Raw genomic sequence first — 22,219 nt, 5'->3', positions numbered from 1 at the left:
ATATATTACATTATTCACCCGTAGTGAATTTGACAAACAACTCACCGAATGACACAAAGCAAATAGCCCTTGTATTTCTTGACCAGAATCATATAAACATCCCACTCTGACCAGTTACGTCACAGCAAAATGCAGTAAGTTTACATCACTAAAAGTTAAGCGTAATTATAGACTCGTCTGTTTAGATAATCATAGGAAACATGAAAATATACAGGTAAATATATGTATATATATATATACATATATATATATATTCATGAAATAGTGGCATAATTATGATGGGTAGCCAACCATTTTATGATTGTGTTTAAGATCTGTCTGCTACAGAATGGAACTTTTGCCTGGTATTGTATACCCAGACGTGAACCCGGGTCTGGGGACATCATAGATCATAGAGTAGAATCTACTAGTATTATTTTACTAAATAAACAGAAGATTGTTTCTTCTAAATACTATCATTTAACCACACACTAGTGCAGCTTTTGGATACCATCACAGAAGCTTCTGTTTGCGGAGGATGCTGGGTAATGCCAAGACACAGTACTGGGCAAAGTTCAGAGACTGAGTAATGGGGAAGAACCCGGCTACAAATAAGGCATCTGTATAAAAGCCCCTCCCCCTAGGGCTCAGAGAACACAGTGGAGGAGGCAGGAGAAAGACCGTAGGTCCAGACATCAGGGCGGGCTGAAACAGAACAGTGTCTTCTACACATGATAGGGCTGCTTCCCTCTTGAATGCACGGCAGCTTGGGGAGCCTGCGCAAGACCTGTGCAAGAGCGTGCCGTTCATTGGATCACTTTCCTTGTGGAGCTCCTGTCCCCTCCGGGTCTTTCATCTCCCCCTTCTTTCATAAGATTCCCTGCACTCTGCCCACAAGTTTGGCTATAAGTATCAGCACCTGCTTTAATACCCTGCTGGGTAGACTCTTTCAGAGGCTCTCTGTGGAAGGCTCCTGTCCTGTTCCCTGTTTTCTCCCTCTTCCGATATCTGTCCCATTTGCCTTTCTGAATGAGGATTGATCATCTTACCCAAGGGAGGCAGTCTTGCTAGGCCATGCAGACAGTCCTGATGAGACCTGATAGGCTAGGGTCAGATGGAAGGGGAGGAGGACCTCCCTCCTCATTGGGAGGGAATGATAGAGGGGGCTTCAGCTGGGGATACAAAGTGAATAAATTGTAATAAATTAAAAATAATTTAAAAAAAAAGAGCAAGCTGTTTAAAAACCCAGCATGGCTGAGAGGGAGTTCACAAGACCCCACTTCTAGCTGTGCTTCATAATTTATTAAGGCTTTTGGCAGTTGATTGTCGGGGGAATGAGAGTCGGCTGTCTTTAGGGGTGTGGCCCCTGATCAGCTGCTCATTCTTAAGTGAATGACCCACAAGCATGTGCACACAGGCAAGGGTAGTTAGACACTGTGAGCTGTGAACTTTTTTTAGTACAGGAAGTTGGGCGTGGTGATACATGCCTTCAAGTCCTGCACCTGTGAAGCTGAAGTGTATCGATTTCTGTGAGTTTAAGGTTGGGTGGTCTACATAGTGAGTTCTAGCTGAGCTACAGCTCCATCATGGGATCCTATCTTTACAAACAAGGACATGGAGTTGTCAAGTTGAGAGAGGGACACAGTGAATGGGGAAGGGCCTGAAAGGGGTTGGAATGGGGCAGTGGAGGTGGGTGTGATCAAATGTACTGTACATGTGTGTACAGTAGAGAATAAATATGCTGTTTGTGTGTGTGTGCATGTGAGTAGTTCTCAGAGAATAAATATATGTGGAAATTATTTTAAGCACGAAGATTATCAAAAGAAAAGGCACATATAGAGGCCAGGAGGTGGTGGCGCACGCCTTTGATCCCAGCACTCTTTAGGGAGAGGCAGGTGGATCTCCTTAAGGTCAAAGTCAGCCTAGTCTACAGAATGAGTTCCAGGACAGCCAGAGCTAAAACAGAGAAACCCTATCTCAAAACAACGCATACACACACACATACACAAAATCCACCACCACCCAAACCCAAACAAACAAAAGACACATATAGAAAGACCTGGAATAGGCAGGTATGAGTTTCTAAGTTTCTCATCCCAGTGGGATCCCCTGGGATACACATAACTCTCCAAGGAATGATTTGTGACAACTCTTGCAGACTGTGACAAGTTGCAAGCATCCATCTTAGCTGTGACAGCCAGCATTTCACTGGAGGTCACTCGTGTGTCCTCCCAGCAACAGTGGGACAGCCACAGCTGTTCAGACTCTTGTCCCATCGATTCAGCTCACTAGAGCAGTAGGAAATCTTCCATAAATACAGCCTGGCCCAAGACTTCAGGTATGCAAAACTCTTCACACTTATTTGGATATAAAACTCCAAGGGAGCTGGCCAATGGCCTGCCTCAAGCTGGCCTTCCTTTGGAATGTGCAGAGTTCAAGCAGCTCAGGCTTGCTGAGACAGTGAGTGGGCAAATACGCAGTTCTGCTGGGCAGGCAGTGATAAGGACTTTGAATGCCCGTCTTAGCTTCACCAACTTTAAAAGAGTCAGTAAAGTAAGAAACCATATCACTCGCATGTGAGAAAAATAAAAGCAAGTCATCAGGCAGGGTGACACACACCTGTTACTCTAGCATTTGGGACAATGAGGCAAGATGATTTTTATTTCATGGCCAATTTGGGCTCTGTTAAAAACAAAACACACACATAGACACTACACACATACACACACCCCACTGCTTTGGCTACAGTAGAGTAAAATAAAACAAAGGAAAGGAGGGAATGCCTCTAAATGAGTTTCATAATTTACTTAGATGATTATGGCAAAGTCGGTGTGGACTGTTGAAATAAACATTTGCCAATTTAAATGTTTTATTCCTTTGTTTATTCAGTAAACATTCACTAGCTACCTAAAACTTGATGGGGACCAGAAGAGTACAAAATGTTTCAGCATACAAATGTACTTTTATCCATTCATGTTTGTAAATGGCCTCGAGAAAATGGCAGCACCAGGAGGCAGATGTGATAGGATGGTGACGAGATGGGAAGTTTGATGATGTGATGGCTGTGACCACATTACTGCCCACTACTCACTCTTCCATCCAGGTGCTTCTGCTTTGTTTTGTTTTATTTTGGGTGCTGGTATTTGTTTTGTTGATATGAGGTCTCACTAGCAGCCCAGTCCTGCCTTGAACGTTCCTGCACAGGCCAGGCTGATTTGAACTGCCCTGTCTCCCCCCATGCTCAGCTTCCTGAACCCCAGGATTGTGTTTGCACATCACACTGCACTGGGTCGGCTTGATTCATCCTAGCCAAGGTGCAATGAGCGGAAGTTGCGCAGATCTATTTTTCTTTCCAGCGTTTAGGGTTGAACCCAGAGCCTTACAGGTGCTAGGTAATAACTGTGCCACTGAGCCACCCCTCCAGCCTCTCGGGGACCACGGTTGAGTGGAGGGGCTTGGAGCGTGGGCATGTCCTCCAGGTACCCTCCGCTGTGTGGCAAACCCATGGATTGCTGGTAGGCACATGGAGGACGGCTGTTCAGACTCAATTTCCAACGTGCCTGTGCAAACTTTTGCTCTACTTCAGCTATGCAACGTCAGGGTGGAGTTTCCTGTTAAAGCATGCTTTACCATGTGTGACTGGAGTACTGCCTACCACAGACCTAGAAGTTGGGAAGGATTAGACCAGGAGACACCATGTAATTAAAAACACGTCAATGGTGTTAGCTCAAAGAGTAACAGAAGAGGCTTGAATAGGAAGAGGCTTCAATAGGAAGAGTCTTGAACTTTGAAGAGCTTTGTAAATCATATGAAGGAATATTTCTGATGGCAAACACTGTTAAGGATTTTAAAGGAGAACGGCAATCCGGATGTATTTATGCTTTAAAGTGATAATTTTTGATCCTGGGTAGGGAATAGACGCAAAAAATTTAAAATCTTGTGCGAGAAACGTAACTACAGAGGCGGGAGGGGGAGGGCAGCAGTTGAAGAGTTAAGCAGGTCTCTTAAAAGGTCTCAGAGGAATTCTACAAATGTGTTTCCATAGTATATATGTTTTTTGTGGAAATTTGCAAATATAAGTGTGTGTGTGTGTGTGTGTGTGTGTGTGTGTGTGTGTGTGTATGGTGAAGTGTATAGTCATTTGTGGAGGCCACAAGGAGAAAGCTGAGTGTTCTGCTCTGTCACCCTTCTCCCAACTGTATTAGCCCTCCTGGCTGAGGTGTCAGGATAATGACAGGATGCCATCTTGTTTGTGTCACGTGAGAGCCCTCGGGTGTCTCCTTCCCAGACTCTTTCTGTGTCTGGGGCTGGTTCATCAGTAGCAGTGAAGGGCTGGTATGAAGACACTACAGAGTTATCAATAGTGTCCACAGATTCTGCGATAACTCTCAGCAAGAGGTTGGTTCTTGCGACATAACACCACTACCTGGGGACTGAAATAGAAAGACTGTGAGTTTAAGCCCGGGGTTGGCTATGTAACAAGACCTTGTCTCAAAAGGAAAGAAAATAGAAGGTGATGAAGGGGTTAAAGTAGCTCTGTAATAGAGTACTTGCCTAGCATGGTCACAACCCCTGTTTGATCCCTGACGACTGCAAAAGTCGGTAATTGAGGGCTGGATGTGGCTGAGGTAGTGCTAACCTTACACACATAAGGCTCTGGGTTTGATCCCTAGCACTACTAAAATAAAAAGTGAACACATAGACAAGTAGGTTTTTTCTTTTTTAAAAAGAAGTTGGCTCTATTTCCAATCTCCTGTAATTTGGGTTGACCTAATTTCAGAGGTGGCAGGGATTCACTGGAGACACAGTTCCACACGCCAGAGCTGAAGCCTGAGGAGTTATCTCCAGAGAGCCCCCACTCAGGAAAAGCTGGGTCCTTGACTTCACTGTGGAAAGGAATTTTGGGATGTCAGTAGAAGACGGTGTTTGGGTTTATTAAAACAGGTCTTTAGCATAGACTTAATCTCAAGGGTTAATAGAAAGAGAAGTGTTCTAGGAAAGAGGAAGACATACCCAAGAACACTATCATGGCTTCAACATGCTGTCTTGTGTGTGGGGGCCTCTCTCCAGCCACATAAGATTATGTGAGGTTCTGAAGTTACTATCTTTAAAGTGTTGCTAAGAGCTCCACGTGTAACCACAAGACTGCTCCTGAGGTGGGCGAAGCAGGATGCTAGCTGATGAGGTAATTCCCTAGACCACAAGACTTGGAGGGAAAGTTAAGTTGTTTTTACGGTCAACATAAGCTGACAGTCTTGAGTGGTTCCCAGAAAATGTCTGGGGAAAGGAGTAAGGGCACATGGAATGTTACATATGCTCAGGCCTTAAGCATCATTTTGCTTTCAACATTTTTATTAGAAAATATCTTTATGTTAACTGGATATGGTTTCTATGTAGGCAGTCCTTACAGCAAACAGTACTTGTGCTGGGATTCTTGATTCTCACTTGGAGTAGGATTTGTGTAGACTTTGTGTGAAATATTTCCTTTCTATGTCCTCGTAATTCCCTCCACTTTTCTATGTTGACTCACTGGGACCCTCCTTCCCAGCAGACTGCAGAGAAGAGACATGCTCACTGTCTGTGCAGAGGATCTTTCAGGAATTTTCACCTTTTGCCTCAGCACTGTGTTGGAAACCCAACAACCTCAATAAAGAGACTGATCATATGCAGAGGGTTACTGCAGCCACACCATTTTGAAAAGTCCCTCCATTTTGACTAAATGCTGAAAATTTCTTGAAATTATAGTGATAGCATTCTACACCTGTTTTCCTAAATTCTTGTCAAATAACCCCAGAGGACCCCTGGTAATGACTGTCCATAAGAGACATTTATCAATCATTCTTTCGTCACTATTTTCCATTTGTGGATTGCTCCTAGCACTGACCAATCTCTGGCTAGAAAAGGCAAGTTTTCAATGTCCTTTCTCTCTCTTTTTTTTTCCTTTCCAATTCTTTTATTCTTTTTATTAATTTTTAATTATACTTTATTTACTTTGTATCCCCCCTCTAGTTCCCTCCCTCCTCCCTTCCCAATCCCTCCCTTCCTTCCCCTATTCCACATACTCTCCTCCCCAAGTCCACTGGTAGGGGAGGGTTTCTTTTTCTTCCTTCTGATCCTGTCTGTTAGGTCTCATCAGGAGTGGCTGCACTGTCTTCCTCTGTGGCCTGGTAAGGCTGCTCCCCCCTCAGGGCGAGGTGATCAAAGAGCAGGCCAATCAGTTCATGTCAGAGGCAATTCCTGTTCCCATTACTATGGAACCCACTTGGACAGTGAACTGCCATGGGCTACATCTGTGCAGGGGTTCTCGGTTATCTCCATGCATGGTACTTGGTTGGAGTATGAGTCTCAGGAAAGAGCCCTGTGCTCAAATTTTTTGGTTCTGTTGCTTTCTGTGTGGACCTCCTGTCGTCTCCAGCTCTTACTATTATATCCCTTTCTCTCCCATCCATTCTGTGCTATACTTAAACCAATTTGTAAGTGGATGGCCAGCTCTAGTTCTTATAGAGACCCCTTTGCAGGCCTGCACTGCAAATAACTGGACTATCTGGAGTCGCTCATTCCCTCGTTTGTCTTTTCTTCTTCCTGCCTTACTGAGAATACAGGGAATGGATATTGTGATGGCTCCAGTAGGTAAGATTTGACCCTCCAGACCGGCCTGCATGTCACTTGAATAGCCCCCTCCTAGTGCCCTGATAGGAAGCAGAACAACAGGATAGTCAAGTGTTGCTGAAAATCAAGAGACATAATAGAATGGTTACAGTTTTAAGGTGTTAAATGTAGAGTTCACTGTAACATAGAGATGAATAATGGAGACCTCCCCAAGTTTATGTAGCAGTACCTGCAGAGATTGTGACTCCAAACTGAAAGGCAGAAAGACGTTAACCTAAGTTATCGGTGAGAATCAAAGGGGTTGATGGGACTGGGGATATAGCCCAGTGCTAGAGTACATGTGCAAACTCCTCGGCTTAGTCTCTAACACTGTAATAATAATAACAGTATTTACAATGGTGCTGTGCATCTGCAATCCCAATATGCAGGAGACTGAGCATAAGATCACATCAGGATGTGGATTCCATGAAGGGACACCAGTTCAAGCTAGGAGAGTAAACAGTTCAGCTCGAGGATTTCAACAGTCAGTCATAAAGTAAATATTCTGATTAAAAAATCCAAAACTAACAAAAAAAACAAAACAAAACAAAAAACCTCTCATGTATCATATTCTTTAGGGCTTTGGAAGTTTTGTAGTTTTTAATCACTTACTTGCAAAAATTTTAGAAGTTGTTGGGTTTTTTTTTTTTTCATTAAAGTATTTATGGTTGTACCAATCTTGGTTTTGTACATCTTAAAGAATTTCTGAAAAATTCCAGCATTTTCAGTTGAAGACAGGATTATGCAAGCTTCCAAAAAAGAAGGCAAAAAAAGTCCACAAAGCAGACTATCAACCATCACAGTGTCTTTGGGTTGATAAAGAACAAAGATTTCCAGCTGCTAAGAAATAATTTCCAACCTAGAAACTGGATATACTGTAAAAAACTTCCAATGAAAGCAGGGAGGAAGCTAAAATCATTTTTCCGTTGGCATATAAGGTTTTAAAATTTTTGGCATGCCCTCAGTTTCGGGGAAAGCTATGAACAACATGGTCTAGCGCATTTGTAGTTGTGGAAACAGGATATGATTGAAGGCTCCTATTCTCTTATTTCCAAAAGTGATGCCTCTTTGCCCTAGGTTGTTTGGCTTTGCCAGAAATATTCCAAGGACAAAACTGGCATTTTTGGCAGCCACTGTCGGTATTAAAAAACACTTGGAAGTGAAATGACAAAGGCCATCTACCTGCTACATTTCCTAGTAAACAGATACCGTTCTAGAAAAGAAAATGCGAGTAGAAAACCATCTGGAAAACAAAACAAAACAAAACAAAACCCAACACAGGTGGCTTTGTTATCACTTTTCTATAATAGTGTTGTTTATATGATCTAAGACTCAGATTATTGGTACATTAGGCCGTAGACATTCCCTGCCGACAGCCTCTACTCTCTACATATCCTCTGGCTTTGCTAGCCTTTCCCTGGCATCTTTTTTACAGCCCTGTGCCACACACTCCCCTCTGGACTTCAGTGGATATTAATGCCTCACTATTGTGTAAGATTCTTCACTAGGTAGCAACACTGGCTCCCAAATTTTCTAGCTTTATGTGAACTGCATCACACATTACATGTTTTTGTAGCTCTGGTTCCTTTTATCCAACTCAATGTCTTGTAAGACAGAGCCAAATGTTGAGGAGGCATGCTCTCTTGTTCTGGTACTCTGTAGGTTTTCACTGGATGGATGTACCAGGATTTGGCTAGTGATTTCTGCTGTTGATGGATTAGCTTGGAGGATCGCCAGTACACCAGGAGTTGAATCAGGCTGAAACCATCTTGCTTTTAGAATGTTTAAACTGTTATGAGATAATGAGCAAAGAGATACATTTCTTTTAAAAGTGTATCTTTCTTAATTCTATTTCAAATTTTCTCTAACATTTTTAAAATATTTAATCATCCTTGGTAAGTTCCAAGCTCACTTCTGCTTCCTCAGACAGGATGGCACTTTAGGAAGACTCACATGGATTGACTTGATTGCATTTTCTCTTGTTTTTTTTCTTTTTAAAGGCAAAGAGTGTCTCATGTAGCCCAGGCTGGCCTGGAACTCATGGAGTAGTCAAGGATGACTGACCTTTTGATCCTTCTTCAGCCTCCAGAGGTCTGGAATGGCAGGAGTGCACTGTGACACCTACTTTATGTGGTGCTGAGGTCTGAACTTAGGACCTTGTAAATGCCAGGCAAGCACTCTTTCACAGAGCCACGTACCTAGTTCCTAATCATTTTTTATTACTCTCTGATACATGTGAATTAAGTTTGTGTTATTAGCTTTTAGATTAAAGAATGCACGTGCTTTTGAGGTTGCAACTGGACAAATGTTAACCTAATATATCAAAAATAGAATTGATCTGGGCAAGATGGTACATGCCTTTAATTCTACTACTCAGAAGACAGAGGCAAGGCCTCTAAGAGTCTAGCCTGATCTACAGAGCAAGTTCCTGGCCAGACAATGGTTCATGGTGAGAGCCTGTCTTAATATACCAGAGAAAGAGAGAGAGACAGACAGACAAAGACAGACAGAGAAAGATAAGCAGAGATAGAGGTGGGGATAGAGCTCAGTGGTAGAGCATTTGCCTAGCATGTGTGAGGCCCAAGATTCAATTCCTAGTAACAGACTAAGTTAAGTAAATAAATTAATCAATGGAAACAGACCCAGAGCTCAGGATTCCCATAGGGTGAGCGTGTAGGAATTTCTTTGGGTGGCAGAATACTGAGAATCACATCGGTTCACTGTAAGCAGTGCTCTCCCGCACGCACTGCTGCCATGAACACAGAGGAGGTGGACGGGAAGATGTGGAGAAGGGATAGAGGGATGAGTATTTACCTGCTATTTCAGGTGATTCCTTATCAAAGGCTCAGATAGGTGAGCAGGCTGGTTTGTCCGTTCATGAATCTGGATTTGAGCCCTCAAATTGCACTTGGTGCTTCAGCAGGGAGACTGAAACGTCTCACTCAAACATTCTGAAGCAAGATGCTCACACTGGCATCGCATAGCAAGACAGGCTCACATGATGGGTTTAGTTCCATTGGCAAAAAGAGGGATATTTTCATATGACAAAAAGGACAAAAAGGAAGAAAGAAAAAGAAACCTTGACATTTAATTTGTGGTTAGAAGAAAAAAGTTTAGAAATAAAAGTTCTGGATTGAAGTATTCTGGCATGAATAGGAACCATCTTGTGTAGCAAAAGGAGACAGAACATTGTTGTGGGAATAGAGAATATGTCACTTTTAATTGCTGAAATCTGGAAAATCATCACAAAAGACTAGGCTGGTGGGCTGGAGAGATGGCTCAGTGGTTAAGGGTACTGTCTGCTCTTGTAGAAGATCTGGGTTTGATTCCCAGCCCCAACATGATGGCTCACAACCATCTCTAACTCCAGTTCTGGGGAATCTGGTGGACGGATGTGGTATAATTATATACATTTATAAAACACAATACAATAAAACACATTTAAATAAATCAGTAAATAAGGTTCCCAGTACCCACTTCTGGTGGCTCATAAGCTCCTGAAACTGGAGCTACAGCGAATCCAATGCCCTCCCCTGGCTTTTTCAGTCATCTGTACACACATACACACATAAATAAAAATAAAACAAATCTTTAACAATGGGATAAGAGAACAGAAATTAGACAAGAGCTAGATGTGGAAGGAGAGAGAGACTGCTGCTGACTAGCTCCTGTGTCTCACTGTTGGGCAAGAAAGTCCCCAATGCTGTTCCATTCAATATGAAAGTTTAACAGTCATCACGAAACAAAGTTTCACATTCCCTTTTGTTTGCTTATGAGACTATTACAATTTGGAGGCCCACTCTTCCTCTCATAGTGTCTTTAGAGCTTAAAGTTGAGTTACACTCAGACTTTCTTCTTTTCTATCTGACCTTTCCTGTCCTCCCCCCTTTCTTCTTCCTGCTCTTGCATTGGTACATTCCCAGGGTGGTTGCTGAGCTTTCTCAGACTCCTGTTCCTTCCTGGGTCCCACTCTAAGCTTTCCCTCTCCAGCTGCCCTCTCACATGTCTACCCCAGTCTTGGTATCCAGACTCTTTGAAGACATGGAGAGATTCACAAGAATTTGTCTTTGCCATGGCTCAGGACCGCATACTGAACAGCTGGGTTACGTAAGCCACGTCTGTATTTGTTACACCTGGAAGCTGAGGCAGGAAGGTCTACTTTGATGTTAGCTTGGGAGGGTGATATCTGTCTCAAAAACACAAAAGAAAAATAATGAAATAATATTGATAACAACAAAAAACTAGACAGGGAAATGAGAAAGAGAAAGTGAAGCAAAGGAAGAAAGGGAAGAAGGAACAGGGGCCAGAAAGGAGGCAGGGAGGAGCAAGAGAAAGGGCAGAAGAGGGTTTAGCAATCTTCTTAACTCTTAGAAAGTCTTTTTTTTAAAAAAAAATTCTAAATGTTAATTAAATGGTTATCTATTAAAAAGTATTTCCTACCAGTTCTGATTCTATAATGAATGGAATCAAGGAGCAGCGCTGCGGGGGTGGGGTGTGTGGGGCTGGGGGTTGAGATCTCCCGGACAGGAGCCACGTCACTTTATTACTAGTGCACTGAGAGGGGCGGAAAGACTCGACTTATAACAGGGTCGTGGGTTTCGTCAGGAAACACGTCTTGGAAAGCCTGCCTTCACGTTTCTGTTAACAACTCAGCCGATATCAAGGACACCGGTTTTAAACAGTAGCCGAACAAAGACTGACATCAAGTGTTCTTTGTTCGTGCACATGTGCTTGTGTGTGAGTGTGCGTGCGTGCGGAGGCAAGGGGCTCAGGTATCATTCCTTCCACCTCCTTCACGACAGTCTTCGTGGCCTAGAGCTGGCTACCCAGGCAAGGCTGGCTAGGGAGCCCAGCAGTCCATCTGCCTGCGTCCACCTCCTCAGCACCGGGCGCTTTTCCTTTTCGTAATTCACACGTTATTTTTTAAAAATTCATGCTATTTCTAGTTCCGTGAATATACGGATGTGTAAGCATATGCCCTTGAGTGCAAGCGTCCGCTGAAGACAGAGGCAATAGTTCCCCTGGAGTTGTGCGTTCTGGGAACCCGATCCATCCCGGGGTCTCTCCTCGTCTGTCTTCTTTCTTTCTCGAGGCAGGTTCTCTTATTCAATCTAGGCTAGTCGCCAGCGTTCCTGCCTTCGCTTTCCCACTGTTGAGAGTATAGGTTTGTACTAGTATCAAGCTTGGCTTCTAAATTCTTGCCCATCCAAATCTTCCCGAATTTTTAAACTGTGTGTGAGGTAGGAAAGAAACGATCGAGACTGAAGTTGTTATTCACACCCTCAAAGTTGTTGACCCTTTATGTTCATAAGGTATTGGTGCTGGTGCCTCAGATTCTCTTGTCGACGCTTCCTTGTAAACTTCTGAGTGTATTTTTATATATTTAGTTTAGGACGGAATCTCCCTAGGCAGCATGGACTGGCCTGGAATTCATAGAGATCTGCTTGCCTCTGCCTCCAGAGTACTGAGTACTGGAATTTAAGACATGTATCATCACCACAGAAGGCTTAAAGTTTTGGATGTTTAAAAAGAAAAGTGGAGTATAAAAATATAGTTTGGGCCATTTTCCATACTAATTTTTAAAAATATTTCTGGGAGCTGGGTGTAGTGGCACACACCTATAATCCCAGCACTCGGGAAAGCAAAGACAGGCAAACCTCTGTGAGCTCGAGGCTAGCCTTGTCTGCAGGACAGCCAAGACTACACAGAGAAACCATGACTCTGGGAGTCTATAGAAAGTTGAGAAGGATTACAAAAGAATCCATGAGTGTTTGTATGGTAAGGTTAAGGGATGTATGAAGAGGCTAGAGTATTTGATGAGAAGTTATTTTAATTAACTTGTTTAAATCAATGTGTTTTTGGACACATACATTCACATAATAGTGTGAAGTTTTAGGCTTGAAATGCACATTAAACCTGAAAATCTCTCTTTCTCGCTGTTTTAAAGATTTATTTATTTTAGTATTTTATGTGTATGAGTGTTTTGCCCGCATGTATGTGTATACCACATGCATGCTTGATGCCTGCTGAGGTCAGAAGAAGCACTGGATCTCCTGGGGCTGGAGTTACAGACACTGTCAGTGCCATTTAGGTGCTGGGTCCTCTGCAAGAGCCGTGAGTGCTCTTAACATTTGAGCCAACTCTTCGGGCCCTTGAAAAAAATCTCTTTATAAAATCTTCTATTGTTAGAAAACACTATTCTATTGTTAGTAAAACTATGGCTTTACTGCCGGCTTAACAGCTGGAACACAGTGTTGGGGGCTTAAAACCCTTCTGCTATGACACTTCATTCTATGCAAGGCTCTGTCAAAAAGTGATTGATGTGTCTCTAATATTCTAGTTAGAGCCGAGAAATCAGGACGCAGCAAATAACGTGGTGATGTATTAACTGCATCTGTTATTGAATGGCTTCCCCAGATCTTGTTTACGCAAGAATAAGCCCGTAAAATCCGCGACCCGACTGCAAGAACAACGATTCCTGATGTCCTTTGCACATTACGTCTTCATGAGGTTTATCAGTCTTTCTCAAATCCCTGCAGAATAAAACCTCTTGACCCGAAATCTGTCACAATTATAGGCCACATTCCTTACCCATGTTGAGAGAAGCAGGCTTTGGCTTGCTCCCCTTTTAGCCTTTCACGTACTGTTTTCCTTTCATCGCCTCCACCCTCATTCTCTGTAAATCTTTCATTCTCCACTTCTGTATTTCATTCAGAGGAGGCCAGGTGCTTCGATTTGGTTTATCATCTCATTCAAAATGGTGCCACGTCACCCACCGGGCAAGAACGGAGAGAGGTGCTGCCATTGCTCCTGCCAGCGTGGAGCCCCGCCCTCTGCTGCTCACCTGCTCCAGGGGAAATGACACAGAGGCCACTGTCACGAGCCGGAGGCCCCACGCCCTCCGGACGGTCTGGGTCCCCCTGGTCCCCCTCCTCCTCCTGCTCCGCAGAGCCGCCCCGCCTCTCCCGGATCTGGCTCTGCCGAGCGCATTGATTTGCATATTTCTACCTTTGTTCCCAGGCGGTGGCCAATCAGAGCGCGGGGCGAGGCGGGGCGGCGGGGCGGGGCGCGCGATCGGCAGGGCTTCGCCGCCGCAGGTTGCAGAGCGGGTGGGAGCCGCTGCGGGCGCGGCACTGCAGCCCCGAGCCTGAGCCCCGGACCCGAACCCCGAACCCAGCCACTGTCCCAGGAGGCCAGGACCCAGCGGCTACCCGCCCAGCCCCGCGGAGGACGCCCGGACCCGCGGGCGCCCGCTAGCCCACGCGCCACCATGGTGTGCGGGGGCTTCTCGTGCTCCAAGAACTGCCTGTGCGCGCTCAACCTGCTGTACACCGTGAGTAGCCCGCGCCGGGTGGTACCTACGGGCCTCCCAGGCCTCCTCACGGCCCGAGCGGCCGCCTGTGCCCGCGTCCCTCGCCCGGGACCCCCAGCCTGCACGTCGCAGTCTCCGCCCGCCCTTCATTGTGGCGCTCGCCCCTGGCCTTGCTTGCTCTCTGCAGCCCTCGGTTTTCGCATCCCTCCCCACCCCGCCGTCCCTCCCCGCTCGCTCATCCCTTCCAGCAGCACGCTCCCGGCTGGCCATCCCATCTGGAGGTGCTCGGAGGCTGAGAGCCGCCCCGGCTGCGAGGACACTTTGCGGGATAGCGTGGCCTCGCGTGGGCCGGGCGGCCTGAGGATGGCGCGCTCCTGGCTCAGCCCCGAGCACTGCCTTTTGAATGGAAGCCATGGAGCGGGCTCACAGGATGTCCGCGGCTTCCGAAGTTTGTTTCGTGCTTACATAAAGTCTCTTTGTTGGTGTTCCTGCCAGTGAGGTTGCAGCCTGATGCTTTTCCCATGCGGTCTTCCTCCTCCTCTGTCAATATTCTAACACCATTTTAGGCGAAGACCTTCAGTAACCCCCCACCCAAGGCGTTTTTGCTTTTGTTTTTTCCTCCCTGCTTATGAGCATGTGCCTCCTAGTTTTAACGTTGAAGGCTCGTGTTGTTTTTTGAGGCGTAATTCTGACTGAACAAGAGGAAGACAAGATGACGTTTGTTGAAAACCTTCTACACCCCAGCCTTTTCATCTGTCATTTTGTTATCTGTAGCAAGCGGGGCTGTCTAAATTTTGTAAGGGGAAAGAGCAAGACAGGCTTGAATAAGTTTTCATAGCTGGTAGTAGGTGGGTCTGGAACTGTGGATTCTAGACCTTTCCACAAGCTGCCTCGACTGTGGAATCAACTTCCTTTAGGTCATCTCCACCGCAGACTTGCTCCAATCTATAAATACACCTGGTGCTTACAGCACCCACCCTGAAAACAAACCCAGCTCCCCTGCATTAGCAGAGCCAGGCCATCTGGCCAGCTTAGGTTACATCCATGAGCTAGGGAGGCTGCGAGGCTGCTTGTGGATGGGCAGGCAGAGACACCGGGTTGTTCCCCCGACCCCCTCTTTTTTTGGTGTGTGTCTGAACATGACGGCAACGCTTTGAAAGCAGGCCGGAAATAGACAGCGGTGGCCATGCTTTTTCTGGCTAGTTCTTAGGAATCCAGTCAACATGTTCAGAGATGGTACACTTGGAAGGAAGATTCTAGAACACGGTGGTACGGCTCCTTGTCATGGGAGATCCATGTCAAGTTCCCTATCAAAATCCACCTGTCTGATGCGAAGCACGCCTACCATGTTGCTTATTGAGCAAATTCCCATCCATTCTTGAACTGTTTTCTCTGATTACCGTGAATAATCTGCTTAGAACGTCACATTCTGTTTGGTGCCTTGAATCCTCCTCCCCCTTCAATGATTCAGTCATCTGTTTACCTGATTCTCCATCTTACAGCGTCTGATAACACACAGTACAATGGCTGCTTCTCTGCTTCCTTGCTTGTCTATATACGTCAATGTGCAATGCATACATTTTTAAAAAGACAGGAAGGTTTTTTTTCAAATCAAGTGTAAAATCGCTTTCAAGATACATTTTTTTTTTCTCTAGCCCTGGGTACAACATGGCATGAAAGCAAAGAGAAAGAAAAGTTGACCCTAAAAGCATATGTTAAGATTACTTAATACCTGTCCTAAACTATTGGCCTCCAAAGTGTTTTATAGATTTTTATAAGACATGCTATAAAATTTAATTAATTGGAAAAAATCATGTAGCCTTTTAAAGTCCTAGACTGTTTTAGAAAAACAGACATTTCTTAAAATAAGTTATTATCTAAATGTTGCAAATAGGTTATAATATAATAAATGTGACAGTTTAAGTGGGAGATGAATAAAAGGTAAAGTTGGACTAGAATTTTAATATCTAGTTAGACATCTGTGTCTTCCCTGCTCTCTCCCTCTACATTTTAAGATGAAAAAAAAATATAGGATTGCTGGCAGAGCTGAATGTAGGGACTACGGGTTGCTTTTTTTTTTAGGACAGGAATGAAAAATCCTTCCTAGCTTCCTGGCCCTGGTAACTGCCTCTAAGTTCTGCTCAGGGCTGCAGGATTAAATATGAGGTCATTTCTGAAAAGTGTTAGATTAGAGGGTTGAAAGCCCTTGCCCGGGTTAGACTTCATCACTGTTGTTTTCAAAGCGTTTCCTGAGGAACTTCAGACACTATCAGCTAAGCTGTGTGCATACTCAAGTGATGTAATGAGGCAGTATGACCAGTCTAGAAATAGAAAGCAGGTCTCTAAAACAAGTTAGGAGGAACATCCCCTAATTTGTTTTGGGAATTCAGTGACCCTGTGGCAGTTAATGATGGATTTTTGTTCTTTTCTGCCACGCTTCCTTTAACTAAGGAAATGCCCAGTGCTGGAATATCCTTGGATATTATAATATGCTGGAATATTAATGTAGTGTACGGACTGTGTGAGGTATAGCGGAAAAGGGGAAGCCCAGTGGGTGTTGAAAGGGAAAGGGCCGCTTGCTTCAGAACTTCCTGTATTTAAAGATGGAGATTCTTTAGGCAACAGTGCTGAGTGTGTCTGTGCATACTGTGTGATGACAGTCTCAGCCTGGAAATGCAGTAGTAAACCAAACAGGGCTCTAACGTAAGTATGTTTTGTTGAGGCTGTGTTTCATTTCTTTCATATGGTCTCCAGGACTGCATTCTGCCAGTAAGCTTTTGTCTATCTTGCACTCTGCTGACATCTGTGGGAAATGAATATACACAGAAGGTACCAGTGGCCCTGCATGTAGGATCTAGTTGGGATATTAAGTGATGTGTAAAGACTTAGACACCATAACATTTAGGACTGAGTAAAATCTTTCTGAGTTAGGAATGAGGAAGGGATTTTTGGCAGGGCGGTGGTGGCACATGCCTTTAATCTCAGCACTCGGGAGGCAGAGGCAGGTGGATCTCTGTGAGTGTGAGGCTAGCCTGGTCTACAGAGAAAGTTCCAGGACAGCCAGGGCTACACAGAGAAACCCTATCTCTAAAAACAAAAGCAAAAACAAAACAAAACAAAAAAAGAAAAAAAAACAAAAAGAAGTGTTTGACTTGAGGAAATGAAGAAATAGTTTGTTAGTCTCTTTCATATCTTCAGGACACAAATATAAATTCCACTTAGTCTGGGAAATTAATTACTTTACTTATTTTGAGACAGGATATTGCCGAGCCTGTCTCTGGAGTCACCGTGGAGCCCAGGCTGCCCTCAAACCTGGAAACTTCCTGCCTCAGCTTCTTTTTCTTCTAGTTGTTTAGCAGTTTATTAAAATGGTTAGTCTGATACATAAGTTCCTCTTAATACAGAATTCCAAAATTTTAAGGGCAAAAGGATAAGTTTCAGATATGAAACAGAGTTATCATACTATCAAATAACTCGATTGGTGGCATTTTAAAACTCCAGGTTTTGTAGCAAGAGCTAGGGGAGCTTTCAGAATCCTCTCTATCTGAAGTCCCTGATGTTTCATTTTGGTAAGTAATCTCAGAAATGCTCACTCTAATGCATCTTGTATTCCAAACCCCTGACTCAGCTTCTTAAGTGGCAGGGTGACAGAAATCTGCTACTGTGCTCTGTATTATGATATATGTTTACATTACTGTGTTTATTTTATTTATGTGTATGCATATGTGTTTATATGCAAACATGTCTGTGCACCATGTAAGTGCTAGTGCTGGAAGAGGCATAGCATCCCATGGAACTGCAGGTACAAATGGTTGTGAGCCATGTTGGGTGCTGGGATTTGAACCTGAGTCCTCTGTAAGAGCAGCAAGTGCCTTCCTCCTATCATCTCCCCAGCCTCCGAATATGTTTTAATTGAGAATATTTCCATAAATGTTGAGAAACAATTAAAAAAAACTATAGTTATTTATGGAAAATTATAAGAAATTGAAGTAAGCGTATTAAAATATGTAACATTTTAATATTTGTTTATTTGTTCTGGTACTAGCGGCTAACCCCAGGGCTTCTACCATGTTGGGCGCATGCTCCCCCACTGAACTATATTCCTCTCCCTGCATTTTGAAAGTTTATGATACACTCGCTGTGCTAACCTACAAAAGAGAATTCAACTTAAAAAAAAAAAAAGCATTTGAATAGATGATTTTGTAAAATAGGATCAAATAGTAAAATATGACCAAGAATGTTTTTACTGTACTCTGGCCTTTTAGAATTGCCCTGCCATGGTGACAAGAAGTGTATGACAGCTGGAGTTTGATCCCCTGAACCCACGTGGTAGAAGGAGAGAAATGACTCCAGCAGGTTGTCCTCTCACCTTTGCACATATGCCGTGAGGTGTACTCTCCTGGCCCCATATACACAGAGACATGAGTTCACAAAGTCAGAAGAAAGTTGCAATGCCATCTTCTGGGTGGTGGTATACATTCCAGTTATCAGGTGGGAAGCTGAGGCAGGAGGACAGCTGCAAGTATGAGGACAACTTCAGCTGTATAGGAGACCATTTCTCTCCCCCGGCCTCAAATAAAATCAGAATTGCATGGCCAGTTTATATATATATATATATATCGAGACAGGATGGTATTGTTAATAATCATTTTTTTTATTTAACTATAGGCATGGTTTGATATATAATATAAATGGGTTTAAAAATATATGGGTTGTAACTTCAGAAAATAACTTATAAAGTTAAAATCATAAATTTCAGGAATTATAGTTTTTGTTTTTTTTTTTTGTGTGTGTGTATGTATGTGTATGTTCGTTCATTCTTCAAAAATCTTTCCAGGTTTTTCTCTTTTACTTTTCTTAATTTGAGAATCTTGACCTTTTAGCTAGGGTTGGCCTTGAACTTGCTACCTTCCTGCTTGATCCTCCCTATACTAGGACTGCAGGTATTTCTCACCTTGCCTACCTAAATTCATTTACTTTCTTCTTTTCTTGGTACATAACCCGTTTTACAGTTTCGCCTTCTACAGAAGTGGTTCTCAACCTTCCTAATGCTGTGACCCTTCAATATAGTTCCTCATGATGTGGTGACCCTCCACTATGAGATTATTTTTGTTGCTACTTTGTAGCTGCAGTTTTGCTACTCTTATGAGTCATATGTAAATCTGTGTTCTCCCATGGTCTTAGGTAGCCCCTTTAAAGCGTTGTTGGACCCCTCAAGGGTCATGACCCACAGGTTGGGATCGCCTGGTTAACATCTTTGCTTGTTTTAAGAGGAGTTCTCCTGAAACATCAAAAATTACGCTGATTTCTACCATTCGGAGACATAAGTGATGTCTGTTTTTTCACGTCTGAATTGTAAATGCTGCGTAAGGAGGAGTCTGAGGCCCAGAGCTCAGTCCCCGGGACTATCATGGTGGAAGGAGAGACCCAATTCTTGGGAATTGTCCTCGGACTGACATGCACACACCACCCCCCAACAGGAGTGAATACATAAATAGGGAGATAATTAAAAAATAAAATTAGGATATATTTTATACTAGAATGAAAAAAAAAAAACCCTTCATTAACTGGTAGAAAAATGTCACTGGGTTTCTTCAGGAACTCAGTTTTTCCATCTCTACCCTAAACCAAACAGCATGTTTGTTTGTTTGTTTGTTTTTTAGTTTTGTTTATTTGTTTTTTGGTCTACAGTCTCTTCATTTGCAAATTGATGATAATTTTATTCTTCCCTCATGGAATTATGGTGAAAATGAAATAACTCATTGTGTATAAAACACCTAGACATACTGCAGAAATAAAATTAAGACCTGACAGTTTCAAGTGTGAAAGAAGAATTATTTGAAATTTTGAATTATAAACATGTGTATTATAATCAAAGATTTTCAAGCCATTGGGATTTTGGCTCTAGGAAAGCAGAGCTCATATCTACAAATAAAAACAATCATCTTTTATTCCTAAGAAAGTGATAACGGCAGCACACACCTTTAATCCCAGAATTCAGATGGATATCTGTGAGTTCAAGGCCAGCATGGTATATGGAGCTCCAGGATGACCATGGCTACACAGAGAAATCCTGTCTCAGAAAACCAAAAAAGAAAAAGGAAAAGGAAAAAAAAAAAAAAAAAAAGAAAGAGTACTGACTGAGATGTGTTGACTGTAAACATAGAATTATAATTTTTACTGTTATTATTAAAAATTAAAATTTTTAATATGCATATGTGGTGCTAGACCACAAACCCAGTGTCTCATGTATGCAAAGCCAGTTCTACCATCTAAGCTGTAACCCTTGCTCCTGCATTTTATATTTACCTGGATAGTTTTTAGTCCTAATCTAGTCATTACTTCAGCTAAGGAAATCTCTTTATTGAAATTGCTTTTGAATGGTTGCATTTAACATTTTTCAAAATTATGATTATTTTAAAAACTGTTAGGACAGTTTTTATTTTGCTTTGATCTTTTTTCTTTCCTTTCTTCCTTCCTTCCTTCCTTCCTTCCTTCCTTCCTTCCTTCCTTTCTTTCTTTCTTTCTTTCTTTCTTTCTTTCTTTCTTTTCTTTTGATACAAGGTCTCACTATGTAATGGTGGCTGGCCTGGAACTGGCTGTGTAGACCAGGCTGGCCTCACACTCATACAGTTTCACCTGCCTCTGACTCTCCAGTGCTGGGATTAAAGGCGAGTGCCACCTCACCCAGCCTCGTTTTGCATTTTTGATTCAGCAGTGCTATGTAGCTTGAGCTGTCCAAATTTAATTTCTTGGCTTCTGCCATTGGTGTGCTACTTTAGAGGCATGCACCACCACACCTGGCTCTTCAGACGACTTTGGTATTTTAATGTGTGGTTAGATGTGTGTAGTAATATTAAAACCGCTAAAGGCACATTGGGCCCTTTGACACCCACCACTGAAAAGGAAATAAGTTAGAGGGAAGCAAAGTTACTTGATCCATTACATTGCGAAGACAAGATGCACACGGAGGAGCAAGTGTGAGTGTTGGGAGAGGAATACAGCTAAGTGAGTTATGGGTGCCAGGCTTTGGCCACTGAGTGTGCTGTCTGGCTTGTTCTGCTCTACTTAGGTTTTCACCCACAGAATTCTCTTAAAAGAAGGTTTTTCAGGTGCTTTGTTTGGTCTTACTCACAGAGGATGCTTGGAAGATAGAACATTGGTCCTTGCTTAGGTCACAAGGATGGAGGACTTCAGGCCTAGGTCACTGGTCAGCGTACCAATCTAGTTCATGAAGTTTCTGAGGAAGGGGAGCGCAATTCTTTTGTAGTATGCTGGTTAGTGATGTCAAAGTTCCTGGTTGTCAGCCAGCGAGAAACAAAGAACCGAAACCAAGAGAGTAAGGGGGATTTTCTTTTCTCATGCCCTTCTGTTTCCTAACTAGAGTGAGATAGACTAGAGATGTCAGTGCAGAAACACTGAGGGGGTTTACACACTGGTAGGGTTGTAACAGAAGTTTGGGGTAGAATGTTATCAGCCAAAGTGAAAGCAGCAGGCAAATTCTGGGCCCCTTCTGAGGATGGAGCCAAGATAATTTCCAATCGATTCAAAATGGGGTGCTGGAGAAAGAGGCAAATGGTAGATGACTCACAGCTGTAGCCTAGTCCCCTGGAAAGACGGACTTGCCATTAACAGGACCAGAGAAGAGTCAGCATTAGATGTGACATCAAAAGATTCTCAGGCAGAGTTGTTAGTTAGCCCTTGAAGCTAGCAGCATTGAACTTCAGGAGACAGGGCTATTTGAGGTATTGAGGCAGCCTGAGCATTGAGAATGTTGTCAACAGAGCTGTGGTTGGATGACATCAGCAAGTCCCTGAAGGCAGTAAGAAGGGCAATGGTCCACTGACCGAAGCTATGCTATTACAAGGTCTAGGTGACCAGGTGCATTGTGCAAAGGAGCCGAGGAAGGACTAGCCGTTTAAGCAGGAGGGGGACTGAGAGACTTTGCCGGGAAGGCTGAATGCAGCACAGCTCCAAGGAGAGGGGATTGAACCTCTGGAGTGGTGCTGAGGGAGGGCCTAAAGCTAAGAAAGCTGTGGATGCAGGCACTCACCACCATGCCTGGGTTATTCTGTGCTGGGGACTGAACCCAGGGCTCAGTGCAGCTAGAGCTACTCCCCAGCCACGCTCCACCGCAGGCACTAACTGTTGGATTTAACAAGGAATCATTGAAAAGAGCTGCTCCTTCTGCTTCCCTCTGTGTGTGTGTGTGTGTGTGTGTGTGTGTGTTTATCAATAACAGCTGCAAGTATCGAGTCCCCCATTTTCTTCTCTAGCATT

At 43.6% G+C, this 22,219-nt stretch overlaps 1 protein-coding gene across 1 annotated transcript in view; it reads left to right on the top strand.

Moving 5' to 3' along the window:
* Nucleotides 1–13,685: 13,685 nt before the first annotated feature.
* Tspan13 (tetraspanin 13) overlaps nt 13,686–22,219 on the top strand; it is a 28,562-nt gene continuing 20,028 nt past the window's right edge. The window contains exon 1 of the mRNA XM_021651381.2: nt 13,686–13,960. Coding sequence (XP_021507056.1) covers nt 13,898–13,960 — 63 coding nt within the window. The 5' untranslated portion in view covers nt 13,686–13,897. The remainder of the gene's footprint in view (nt 13,961–22,219) is intronic.

Source organism: Meriones unguiculatus, chromosome 1 (assembly GCF_030254825.1).
Source record: "Meriones unguiculatus strain TT.TT164.6M chromosome 1, Bangor_MerUng_6.1, whole genome shotgun sequence".
Classification (NCBI taxonomy): Eukaryota; Metazoa; Chordata; class Mammalia; order Rodentia; family Muridae; genus Meriones; species Meriones unguiculatus.
Note: the sequence above shows the minus strand (reverse complement) of the source record. Positions and strands in the feature narration are given on the sequence as shown.